This window comes from Rhinoraja longicauda, chromosome 8, assembly GCF_053455715.1.
Source record: "Rhinoraja longicauda isolate Sanriku21f chromosome 8, sRhiLon1.1, whole genome shotgun sequence".
NCBI lineage: Eukaryota > Metazoa > Chordata > Chondrichthyes > Rajiformes > Arhynchobatidae > Rhinoraja > Rhinoraja longicauda.
Window position 1 is genome coordinate 3,288,508 of NC_135960.1, and position 13,894 is coordinate 3,302,401.

Sequence of the window (13,894 nt, forward strand, 5' to 3'; positions counted from 1 at the left end):
ATGATCACATTGAATGGCGGTGCTGGCTCAAAGGGCCGAATGGCACCTATTGTCTATTGTCAGCGGGTCAGGCAGCATCTCCGGAGAGAAGGAATGGGCGACGTTTCGGGTTGAGTTCCACCTTCGTCTCGACCCGAAACGTCGCCCATTCCTTCTCTCCGGAGACGCTGCCCCGACCCGCCGAGTTACTCCGGCCTTTTTATCGTGTCTGTCTTGCGTTTAAACGCAGCGTCTGCAGTTCCTTCCCACACACTGACGGTAAAACTGACCATTGGCTCCATTTTGCAGGTGTCCCGCCACATGATCTGCCCACTGCTGGCCATGATGCAGGCTCTACACAGGCAGACCAGGGACCTCATGCAGCTCTTGCAGAGGAAGGATGCAGAGATTCTGGACTACAAGGAGAGCGGGGCCCTGCTCAGTCGTGGTAAGCGCTTCATCCTTCATCCACGGGCGGCAGGGCAACGCGCCATTCAGATAGACAATAAGTGCAGGAGGAGGCCACTCGGCCCTTCGAGCCAGCATCGCCATTCAATGTGATCATGGCTGATCATTCTCAATCAGTACCCCGTTCCTGCCTTCTCCCCATACCCCCTGACTCCGAGATCCTTAAGAGCTCTATCTAGCTCTCTCTTGAATGCGTTCAGAGAATTGGCCTCCACTGCCTTCTGAGGCAGAGAATTCCACAGATTCACAACTCTCTGACTGAAAAAGTTTTTCCTCATCTCCGTTCTAAATGGCCTACCCCTTATTCTTAAACTGTGGCCCCTTGTTCTGGACTCCCTCAACATTGGGAACATGTTTCCTGCCTCTAACGTGTCCAACCCCTTAATAATCTTATACGTTTTGATAAGATCTCCTCTCATCCTTCTAAATTCCAGTGTATACAAGCCTAGTCGCTCCAGTCTTTCACCATATGACAGTCCCGCCATTCCGGGAATTAACCTAGTAAACCTAGGGGCCATTAGATGGGCCATTAGGTGGGGCCCATTAGATGAGCCATTAGTTGGGGCCCATTAGTTGGGGCCCATTAGATGGGGCCCATTAGATGGGGCCCATTAGATGGGGCCCATTAGATGGGGCCCTTTAGATGGGTCATTAGATAGGGCATTAGATGGGGCCCATTAGATGGGTCATTAGATAGGGCATTAGATGGGGCCCATTAGATGGGGATTAACGGGCCATTAGATGGGGCATTTTGCTTCGCATAGACAAGTGGGGCAACGGGCCATTCAACCCAACTTATCTATGCAAACCACAATGCCCCATCTAAACCTCATTGGAGTCCTTTCAAATAGTGAAAGGCTTGGATAGCGTGGATGCGGAGAGCCTAGGACCGGAAGTCACAGCCTCCAAAATAAAGGATGTTCCTTTTGGAAAGAGATGAGGGGGAATTTCTTAGGTCAGAGGGTGGCGAATCTGTAGATTTCATTGCCACAGAAGGCTGTGGAGGCCAAGTCAATGGATATTTTTAAGGCGGAGATAGATAGATTCTATTCTTATTGGTCTTATTGCTGAACTGCGGGTAATTTTTCATTTCACTACACATTTATGTGCATGTGACAAATAAACGACTATTGACTATTGATTAGTACGGTGTCAGCGGTTATCGAGGGAAGGCAGGAGAATGGGGTGAGGGGGGAGAGGTGGATCAGCCATGATTGAATGGCGGAGTAGACTTGATGGGCCGAATGGCCTAATTCTGCTCCTATTATGACCTTTAAACTATCTTTAATCAGACGATACCTTGCACTATGTGTCGTACTCTTTATCCTTTATCCGTTCACGGTGGACAGTTTGATTCCAGTCATGTACACTCTTTTCTTTGACTGGATAGCTTTTCACTGTACCTTTTCACTGTACCTTTTCACTGTGATAAATAAACTAAACTAACTGGGGCGGCACGGTGGCGTATCGGTAGAGTTGCTGCCTTACAGCGCCAGAGACCTGAGTCCGATCCTGACCACGGGTGCCGTCTGTGCGGAGTTCGTACATCCTCAGCGTGACCTGCGTGGGTTTTCTCTGGGTTCCCCGGTTTACTCCCACACTCCCAAGACATGCAGGTTTACTCTGGAGGCCTTCCGCGAACGCTGGTCGCTGCGGGGGGTGGGTCGAGTGTATTGTAGATAAAGTCGCTAACACCGGGTGGCGCTGTCAGCGATGGCAGCCTCGCCAACAGCCGGTCTGTCTTTTCGTCTTTTTTGTTATTTTTACTGTGTTTTAAAGGTTTGTGGTAATGTTCTCTGGATTGGTTTATGTGGGGGGTGGGGGAGGTGGTGGGGCCGAAGAGCCTGTTTTCTCCGCTGTATCTCAACACTAAGCTAAACAGTTCGTCACTAAACATCTCTTACCTTGTCGGAGATGCGATTTTTTTTTTCCGGATCGTATCTCCAGTCTAACATCGTGGAGCTGGCGGCCTTGCCCGGGACTGACTTTGAGCCCCACCGCGGGGCCGTGGACTTACCATCGGAGCCTGCGGTCCCTTGCCTGGGATCGACGCTCCAACCGCACGGCCTGCGGATTTCAACGTCGTGGAGCTCGCAGTCTCGGGTAGCGACTGATGTCGTGAAGCTCCAAGCCACACAAGGTTCGACCAGCCCCGATCCGGGGTCCGATCGCCCGGTGCGGGGGAGCTGAGATCCCCCCGATGCGGGAGCTTGATCGCCCCGACGAGGAGGGATCAACCGCCGGCTGCGGGAGCCAAGATCGTCCCGACAACGGAGGGTTCGAGTGCCCCGACCGCGGGAGAACAAAGGGAAGAAGCTTGAACTTTTGTTTTGCCTTCCATCACAGTGAGGCATGTGGGGGAGTCACTGTGGTGGATGGTCATGGTAAAAATGTATTTGGGTGTCTTTTTGCTCTTTATCGGTATGACCGCATGGCAAATCTAGTTCCTCGTATGTAGCAAAACATACTTGGCTAATTAAGTACTATTATGATTAAGATTTCAAGATTAAGATTTCAAGATCAATTTATTGTCACATGTACCAATTAAGGTACTGTACAGTGAAATTTGAGTCACCATACAGCCGTACTAAGTAAAAAGCAACAGCCACATAAAATAAAGTTTAACATAAACATCCACCACAGCGGATTCCACATTCCTCACTGTGATGGAATGTAATAAAGTTCCATCAACTTCCTCTTTGTTCACCCGCGGTCGGGGCTGTTGAACCGTCCGCAGTCGCCGCTGCCGACTGTCCGAGGCCCTCGCGTCGGGGCGATCGAAACTCCTGCGTCGGGACGGTTGAAACTCTCTCGCGGCACGGAGCTCCCGAGTCGGCCTCTTCTGACCATCAACCGTGGGCTTCACGGTGTTAAAGTCCACAGGCCCCGCGGTCGGAGCTCTCCGCGGTCGATCCTCGGCAAAGGATCGCAGCTCCGCGACGTTAAAGTCCGCGCTGCGCCACGCCCGCGGCATGAAGCGCCGGGCCGGTCGGTCTCCAGGAAAGGCCGCCAACTCCTCGATGTTAGGCCGCAGTGGGGACGGAGATACCACACGGAGAAAAATCGCATCTCCGTCGAGGTAAGAGATTGAACAAAAGTTTCCCCCAACTCCCCACCCCCACCCGCACATATAACAAACCAAGGAACACTAAACACATACTTTTAACACATACTTAAAATAATAAAAAACAGTAGAAAGGACAGACTGTTGGCGAGACAGCCGGTGCTGGTGGCGCCACCCGGTGTTATGATTATGAATATGATATTTTAATTTGTTAACTGTTTGTTTGTCAACTGCCAATGGCAGTCTTGATTTTGTTACTACGCTGTATTTGTGTTTGAATAAAAACATTTTGTATTATGAAAAAAAGACCTACAGGTTTGTATTTCACAAAATACTGGAGTAACTCAGCAGCATCTCAGGAGAGAAAGAATGGGTGACGTTTCGGGTCGAGACCCTTCTTCGAAACGTCACCCATTCCTTCTCTCCTGAGATGCTGCCTGACCTGCTGAGTTACTCCAGCATTTTGTGAAATACAAACCTGTAGGTCTTTTCTTAGGTCTAGAAGGAATGGGTGAAGTTTCGGGTCGAGACCTTTCTTCAGTCTGAAGAAGGGTCTCGACCCGAAACGTCACCCATTCCTTCTCTCCCGAGATGCTGCCTGACCTGCTGAGTTACTCCAGCATTTTGTGAAATAAATACCTTCGATTTGTACCAGCATCTGCGGTTATTTTCTTACCCTACAGGTTTGTAGGTTAATTGGCTTGGTATAATTGTGAATCGTCCCTAGTGTGTGTAGGATAGTGTTAGTGTGCGGGGATCGCTGGTCGGAGTGGACTGAAGAGCCTGTTTTCCCTGCAGTATCTCTACACTAAGCTAAAGAGTCGGTCATTATAAAGCATACATTTCTTACTGTCTTAAGGCTGTCCACTTAGTTCCAACTCCCCACGTTCGCCCCATTTAGTTTTACTCTGTTGATTCGCCATATTAAACTTTAGAGATACATCGCGGAAACATGCACTTCGGCCCACCAGGTACGCGCCGACCGGTGTTCGACCTTGTACACTAGCACGACCCTATACACAAGGGACAATTTACAACTTTTATTTAACGAAGCCATTTAAGTTTCAAACCTGCATCAACAAACCTTTACCACCAAATTTTATATCAAACTGACAGGTGCCTGGTGTACAGGATACTTGCATCACGCAAGGAAAATATACAGAGTGCAGAATATAGTTTAGTTTAGAGATACAGTGTGTAAACAGGTCCTTCGGCCCCACCGAGACCACGCCAACCAGCAAATTTGGGCCCCATGTATGAGGAAGGGCGTGCTGACTCTGGAGAGGGTCCAGAGGAGGTTTACAAGAATGATCCCAGGCATGAGTGGGTTAGCATAAGGTGAGCCTTCTGTGGCAAAGAATTCCACAGATTCACCACCCTCTGACTAAAGAAATTCCTCCTCATCTCCTTCCTAAAAGAACATCCTTTAATTCTGAGGCTACGACCTCTGGTCCTAGACTCTCCCACTAGTGCAAACATAGAAGGTTGAGGGGGGACCTCATTGAAACTTACAGAATAGTGAAAGACTTGGATAGAGTGGATGTGGAGAGGATGTTTCCACTGGTGGGAGAGTCTAGGACCAGAGGGCACAGCCTCAGAATTAAAGGGCGCTCTTTTAGAAAGGAGGTGAGGAGGAACTTCAGTCAGAGGGTAGTTAACGGTGGCGCAGCGGTAGAGTTGCTGCCTTACAGCGAATGCAGCGCCGGAGACCCGGGTTCGATCCCGACTACGGGTCTGTCTGTACGGTGTTTGTCCGTTCTCCCCGTGACCTGCCTGGGTTTTCTCCGAGATCTTCGGTTTCCTCCCACACTCCAAAGACGTACAGGTTTGTAGGTTAACTGGCTTGGTATAAATGTTAAAACTGTCCCTAGAGTGTGTAGGATAGTGTTAGTGTGCAGGGATCGCTGGTCGGCACGGACCCGGTGGGCCGAAGGGCCTGTTTTCGCGCTGTGTCTCTAAACTAAACTAAACTAAAACATTAATCTGTGGAACTCATTGCCACAGAGGGCAAGTCTGTGGATATTTTTTAAGGCAGAGATAAATAAATTCTTGATTAAAATGGGTGTCAAGGGTTATTGAGGGAAGTCTGGAAAATGGGATTAGGAGGCAGAGATCAGCCGTGATTGAATGGCGGAGCAGACTTGATGGGCTGAATGGCCTAATTCTACTCCTATTACTTGAGAATTGTGAACCAGCAATCCCCGCATATTAACACTAATGTACGCACTGGGAACAATTTACAATTACACTATGCCAACTAACCTGCAAATCTGTACATCCTTGGAGTGTGGGAGGAAATATAGTTTAGTTTAGTTTAGAGATACAGTGTGGAAACAGGCCCTTTGGCCCACCGAGTCTGTGATGACCAACGATCACCCCTACACTATTTCTCCGTTATCAAAGTTTTAGACAATAGACAATAGGTGCAGGATGAGGCCACTTGGCCCTTCTAGCCTTTCAGATTTCTTCCCGGCTGTTATCAGGCAACTGAACCATCCTACCACAACCAGACAGCGGTCCTGAGCTACCATCTACCTCATTGTAGATGCTCGGACTATCTTTAATCAGACTTTTCAGGACTTTATCTTGCACTAAACATTATTCACGCTATTCCTTTCATCATGTATCTGTACATTGAGGATGGCTTCGTTGTAATCTTTCCGCTGACTGGTCAGCACGCAACAAAGGCCTTTCACTATACCTCAGAACATGTGACAATAAACTAAACTGAACTAATCTTTTGAACTCAGGAGAGAAGGAATGGGTGACGTTTCGGGTCGAGACCCTTCTTCTTCTCGCCTCGAAACGTCACCCATTCCTTCTCTCCTGAGATGCTACCTGACCTGCTGAGTTACTCCAGCATTTTGTGAATAATTACCTTCGATTTGTACCAGCATCTGCAGTTATTTTCTTATACTCTTTTGAACTTCTCTTTAGTTCAGTTCAGTTTAGTTCAGAGATACGGCGTGGAAACAGGCCCTTCGACCCACCGGGTCCGCGCCGACCTGCGATCTCCGCACGCTAACACTACATTACAATTTTACCAATCCAAGTAGCCTACAAACCTGCACGTCTTTGGAGTGTGGGAGGACAATAGACAATAGACAATAGGTGCAGGAGTAGGCCATTCGGCCCTTCGAGCCAGCACCGCCATGCAATGTGATCATGGCTGATCATTCTCAATCAGTACCCCGATCCTGCTTTCTCCCCATACCCCCTGACTCCGCTATCCTTAAGAGCTCTATCTAGGAAACAGGAGCTCCCGGAGAAAACCCGCGCAGGTCACGGGGAGAACGTGCAAACTCCGTACAGACAGCACCCCTGGTCAGGATCGAACCCGGGTCTCTGGCGCTGTGAGGCAGCAACTCTACTGCTGCGTCTCCGTGCCAGCCACTGTCTGGGTGGAGTTTGCACGTTCTCCCTATGCCCGCGTGGGTTTCCTCTGGGAGCTTCAGTTCCCTCTGTCATCCCAAAGACGTGTGGGTTTTTGCAGGTTAATTGTCCCTCTGTAAATTGACCCCTGGTGTGTGGGGAGTGGATACGTAATATCGTGGGATAACCGAGAAATATAGTGCCAATGGCTGATGGAAGGTTGGAGGGGGCTCGGTGTGCCGATCGAAGGGCCTGTTTCCAAGCTGTATCTTTCAATTCACTACAATTCGTTCAATACAAGATATTTCAATGCTGGGTCATAGAAACGTAGAACAGAAAATAGGTGCAGGAGGAGGCCATTTGGCCCTTCGAGCCAGCACCCCCATTCATTGTGATCATGGCGGATCATCCACAATCAGTAACCCGTGCCTGCCTTCTCCCCACATCCCTTGATTCCGCTAGCCCCGAGAGCTTTATCTAACTCTCTTTTAAATTCATCCAGTGAATCGGCCTCCACTACCTTCTGTGGCAGAGAATTCCACAAATTCACAACTCTCTGGGTGAAAAAGTTTCTTCTCACCTCAGTTTTCAATGGCCTCCCCTTCATTCTTAGACTGTGTGGCCCCTGGTTCTGGACTCCCCCAACATTGGGTACATTTTTCCTGCTTGTCCAGTCTTTTTATAATTTTATACGTCTCTATAAGATCCCCTCTCATCCTTCTAAACTCCAGTGAATGAATACAAGCCCAGTCTTTCCAGTCTTTCCTCATATGACAGTCCCGCCATCCCGGGGATTAACCTGGTGAACCTACGCTGCACTGCCTCAATAGCAAGGACGTCCTTCCTCCATTTAGGAGACCAAAACTGCACACAATACTCCAGACGTGGCCTCACCAGGTTTCTCTACTCCTCGACTCAAATCCTCAGAAGGTCCTCTTGACTCCTATACTCAAATCCTCAATTAATAATTTAATCAATCTATTAAACGCTACCTCTTGCTTGCTCTGTCCCCATATCCCTGAATTCCTTATGAAAGTTATTAATGAATCTGAATTAATCTCTCGCCAGGCAGCGCATTCTGATTACAACAAATCTCTCTGTCCGGCTCTTTCGCCAATTATCTTGAGTCTCCGCTGACCTGACCAACAGTCAGAACCGCCTCACCTCATTTATCAAACATCGTTTAAGAATTTCGAACGGCTCCATTACACACGGAAAAGTAATAAAATGTTGGTGCAGCTCCTTAAAATAAATATCATCCCTGGTCTTTGGCACTCGGTTGGGTTTAGTTGTTTTGTTGTTATGTCTTTGAGAGAGAGAGAAAAAAAAAATTCAATTAAGCAAACATCTCTTGAAGACTTGGCTGAAGTGCTGATATGTGAAGACCGACTCATCGAGTGCCAAGGATATTTGACCCAGTGTGCAACCACAGAGACACATTTACATGTGGGTTATGAGGGTGGAGAATGCCCACTCACCAGTCACTTGCTTCTATCGAGTACTTTTACAGCAGCAGATTGACTTTCAAACAATATCTGACACCCCGGCCACTGTGGAAGACAGTAGGGGAGGCGGCGAGAAAGCATGTTCACAGAGGAACATTAAATCTTAAGTAATATTTTGTGAGAAAACAGACTGAATTCCAGAGTTTAGGGCTAAGTCTGCTGAAGTCGCAGCTTCCAAAAGGCATGCACAGACAAGACGCCTGTGTAGGAGGGGAACTGCAGATGCTGGCTTACACCGAAGACAGACGCCAAATGCTGGAGTAACTCAGCGGGTCAGGCAGCATCTCTGGACAGAAGGAATGGGTGTCGTTTTGGGTCGAGGCCCTTCTTATATCGGATCTGTTGGGATAGCATGCGAAACAAAGCTTTTCACTGTACCTCGGTACATCCGACAATGATGCACCTAAACCTAAACCTCCACCACATTGTAGTTTGCTGCAGATTACAGAATCTGCAGGCTCTTGTATCTTCATCACTAGATTATCGTGGCAAATTTGTACCAGTTGTAGACAGAGAGAAAACGCAGGAATAGACGTCCCTGAATCTGGAGGTGTGCGTTTTCACACTTCTTTACATTTTGCCCGATGGGAGAAGAGGAATCTGTAGCTCCTTTCTACACTCTCCGTTGTAAAGAGGTCCATTAAAACGAGAGTTCACTGTATATAATGTTTCAGCGGTAGTTTCAAGGGATAAAGCTCCTATAAGGGAGGAAATCTGGTGTGACCAACACCTCTTCTTTTAAAAATACATCTATTAAACCGTAACAGTTGCGATTATACTTCACATCCCTTTATTTGTTGTCCCTGTCTTTCTGGCGGTTTTTAAATCTGCGTCTGTATTTTTGTTTAAATGCCGAGTGGCTTTTTCTCACCGTCGAGAGTTCTTTGTAGCTTCTGACGCGAGGAATGCTGGAGAATGCTCCCGTTTGGAAAAATAAACCCCCCCCCCCCACTTGTGAACTCGGCACGTTGGTGACCGGACGGCGATCAAACTGGCTTTGTCTCGCCGGACATTGGATTAGTGTCGTAAGTGAGCCTGGTGGGAACTTTCTCCCCTGCTGTGAGATGGCAAGGTTCGATCCCCACCAGGGAGTACTGCTTACCGCTTGTCCTCATACAACCCCTTGGCCCTCTCCCTCTCCTCCCCTCTCCCACCAGTGCAAGAGGTATTAGATGATAACATGGGGCGGCACGGTAGAGCTGCTGCCTTACAACAGACAATAGACAATAGGTGCAGGAGGAGGCCATTCGGCCCGTCAATTCAATGTGATCATGGCTGATCATTCTCAATCAGTACCCCGTTCCTGCCTTCTCCCCGTACCCCCCTGACTCCGCTACCCTTAAGAGCTCTATCTAGCTCTCTCTTGAATGCATTTAGAGAATTGGCCTCCACTGCCTTCTGAGGTAGAGAATTCCATAGATTCACAACTCTGACTGAAAAGGTTTTTCCTCATCTCAGTTCCAAATGGCCTACCCCTTATTCTTAAACTGTGGCCCCTTGTTCTGGACTCCCCCAACATTGGGAACATGTTTCCTGCCTCTAACATGTCCAACCCCTTAATAATCTTATACGTTTCGATAAGATCCCCTCTGATCCTTCTAAATTCCAGTGCTTCCAGCGCTTGCAGCGCCGGAGACCCGGGTTCGATCCCGACTACGGGCGCCGTCTGTACGGAGTTTGTGTACGTTCCCCCCGTGACCTGCGTGGGTTTTGTACGAGATCTTCGGTTTCCTCCCACACTCCAAGCGCGTACAGGTTTGTAGGTTAATTGGCTTGGTAAATGTAAGAATTGTCCCGGGTGGGTGTAGGATAGTGTTAATGTGTGGGGATCGCTGGTCGGCGCGGACCCGGTGGGCCGAAAGGGCCTGTTTCCGCGCTGTATCTCTAAACTAAACTAAACTAAACATCATAAGTTTACAGGAGCATAATTAGGACATTCGGCCCATCAAGTCTACTGTTCTACTTTCTATGTTGTGGACACAGATTGGTTATTTTACACATAAAATCCTTCGATGGAATCTGCAAGCAAGCCTCCTTTTTTCACAGGACACTTCATAAGCAGAATTAGGCCATTCGGTCCATCAAGTCTACTCCGCCATTCAATCATGGCTGATATATCTCTCTATCTATCTGTACGTTAAATATATCCACTGACTTGGCCTCTACTGCCTTCTGTGACAAAGAGTTCCACAGATTCACCACCCTCTGACTAAAGATATTACTCCTCATCTCCTTCCTAAAAGAACGTCCTTTAATTCTGAGGCTGTGACCTCTAGTCCTAGACTCTCCCACCAGTGGAAACATCCTCTCCACATCCACTCTATCCAAGTCTTTCACCATTCTGTACGTTTCAATGAGATCCCCCCTCATTCTTCTAAACTCCTGTGCGTACAGGATAGAGGTTTGAAAACACACACCTCCAAGACTCAGGGACAGTTTCTTCCCAGCTGTCATCAGGCAACCAGGCAAACTTGCCGAATGGTGAGAGGCTTGGATAGAGTGGATGTGGAGTGGATATTTCCACTAGTGGGAGAGTCTAGGACCAGAGGTCATAGCCTCTATTACCAGAGGTCATAACCGTTCCTTGAGGAAGGAGACAACGAGGAATTTCTTCAATCAGGGTGGTGAATCTGTAGAAATCATTGCCACAGAAGGCTGTGGAGGCAGAGATAGATAGATGCTTGATTAGTACAGGTGTCAGGGGTTATGGGGAGAGGGCAGGAGAATGGGGTTAAGAAGGAAAGATAGATCAGCCATGATTGAATGGCGGAGTAGACGATGGGTCGAATGACCTAATTCTGCTCCTATCACTAATGAACATGAGGCAACTGAATCTTCCTCTCACCAACTAGAGAGCAGTCCTGACCTCCCATCTACCTCTTTGGAAAGCTTAGAAAGCTGTAGAAAGTCTGTACGTTCTCCCCGAGACCTGGGTTTTCTCAGAGATCTTGGGTTTCCTCCCACATTCCAAAGACGTACAGGTTTGTAGATTAATTGGTATAAATGTAAATTGTCCCTAGTTGTGTGTAGGATTGTGTTAGCGTGCGGGGATCGCTGGTCAGTGCGGACTCGTTGGGCCGAAGGGCCTGTTTCCGCGCTGTATCTCTAAACTAAACCACTTAGAAAAGTATCTGGCTATTGTAAATATTTCTGGTTGTGGAAATTTGTTGTGTGCGGACTGTTACTGGTAGAATTCTCTTGAATCTCTGGAGAGACGCTAAGGAAAGTATTCTGATGGGATGATGTTATGTTACAGTGTACGGGGCATTGGTGATGGGTATGGGCCAAACACGGGCAATGGAATGTTGGCATTCATAACAAGAGGAGTTGAGTATAGGAACAAAGAGGTCCTTCTGCAGTTGTACAGGGCCCTAGTGAGACCGCACCTGGAGTACTGTGTGCAGTTTTGGTATCCAAATTTGAGGAAGGATATTCTTGCTATTGAGGGCGTGCAGCGTAGGTTTACTAGGTTAATTCCCGGAATGGCGGGACTGTCATATGTTGAAAGACTGGAGCGACTAGGTTTGTATACACTGGAATTTAGAAGGATGAGAGGGGATCTTATCGAAACGTATAAGATTATTAAGGGGTTGGACATGTTAGAGGCAGGAAACATGTTCCCAATGTTGGGGAAGTCCAGAACCAGGGGCCACAGTTTAAGAATAAGGGGTAGGCCATTTAGAACAGAGATGAGGAAAAACTTTTTTAGTCAGAGAGTTGTGAATCTGTGGAATTCTCTGCCTCAGAGGGCAGTGGAGGCCAATTCTCTGAATACATTCAAGAGAGAGCTAGATAGAGCTCTTAAGGATAGCGGAGTCAGGGGGTATGGGGAGAAAGCAGGAACGGGGTACTGATTGAGAATGATCAGCCATGATCACATTGAATGGCGGTGCTGGCTCGAAAGGCCGAATGGCCTATTCCTGCACCTATTGTCTATTGTCTATTGCCAAACCGGACTAGCTTAATTATCTTGTATAAGAAAATATAAGAAAATAACTGCAGATGCTGGTACAAATCGAAGGTATTTATTCACAAAATTCTGGAGTAACTCAGCAGGTCAGGCAGCATCTAGGGAGAGAAGGAATGGGTGACATTTCGGGTCGAGACCCTTCTTCAGACTGATGTCAGGGGGGTGGGACAAAGGAAGGATATAGGTGGAGACAGGAAGATAGAGGGAGATCTGGGAAGGAGGAGGGGAAGAGAGGGACAGAGGAACTATCTAAAGTGATATGCTTAGATATCTTGGCCGGCATGGATGAGTTGGGCTGAAGGGCCTGTTGGATGACACTACGACTCTGAACTCTTACCAACGTCTACAAATGTATCATCGAAAGCATCCTTTTGGGATTCATCACAGCTTGGTTTAGGTACACCTCTGCCCAAGACCACAAGACATTACGGAGAGTCGTGAATGTAGCCCAGTCCATCACGCAGTCCAGACTCCCCACTATTGACTCTATGTACATTCTGCCCTGGAAAAGCAGCCAATGTAATCAAGGACCATTCTCACCACGGTCATTCCCTCTCTGGTTGGACAGAAGATAGAGAAGCTTGAAAGCGCACGGTACAGGAACAACCGCTTCCTCGTTGGTCGGCACGGACTCGGTGGGCCGAAGGGCCTGTTTCCGCGCCGTATCTCTAAAACTAAACTAAATGAGGTGTGGAAACAGGCCTCTGTGTACATTCTTTTGTGCGATGAACCGTCCTTGTTTCTTTCCCGGTTTGAGGCAAACACGTTGTTTTAGCATGTTTTTTCTGGACGGTCCAGTTCAGAACTATTCAGATGGAGAATCCTTCGTGTTTACAGGGAAAATATTTGCCCGCGAGCGCTCGGAGTAATATCGTTTCTTTTCAAACTGCGTGGGACGTGTTGATTTTTCTGTCGAGTCAGGTTGGATTTTTATGTGGAAGAAATTTTCTTTTTTCTTTTCGCTCAAAATTTAATTTTTTGGGGGGGAAAAAAAACTGGGATTAGGTTTATGGAGTTAAGACGATGTGTGTCACAGAGGGCATGGAAATCAAAGGATTTCGGCGAGGAATTGTTGACCTTGGATCGGCAAGGTGTTTACAATGAGCGATGGTTGGTGCTTGTTAGTGCAGCTTGCAGGAGTACGCGCGGTATAATGTTGATCTTTGTGTCAGTCAAGTTGAATTTTTTAATCAGAATATGATCCAAGACCCACAGAAGAGACTAGGGGATTAGGTTCACAGGGTCTGTGTGACTTTACTGTTTTGGGTTGCTAAATAAAATGAGAAAATCGCCCGGTTTTGGGTTGCAAAATAAAACGGTGTTGATTTCTTTTTCCATTCTTCGCCGCCGGGACTTCGAAAACCTGACGTCCGAGGAGGGGTTTTCAGCACATAGAAAGATGGAAAATAGGTGCATGGGGGAGGCCATTCGGCCCTTCGAGCCAGCACCGCCATTCATTGTGATCGCGGCCGATCGTCCACAATCGGTGCCACAGTCTTAGAATAAAGGGGAGGCCATTTTAAACTGAGGTGAGAA

The 13,894-nt window shown here is 47.8% G+C and overlaps 1 protein-coding gene across 1 annotated transcript in view; it reads left to right on the forward strand.

Moving 5' to 3' along the window:
- The window catches only part of nhej1 (nonhomologous end-joining factor 1), a 248,085-nt gene that overhangs the window by 30,562 nt on the left and 203,629 nt on the right, over positions 1-13,894 (forward strand). The window contains exon 4 of the mRNA XM_078404359.1: positions 289-427. Within this exon, the coding sequence (XP_078260485.1) occupies positions 289-427 (139 nt within the window). The remainder of the gene's footprint in view (positions 1-288; positions 428-13,894) is intronic.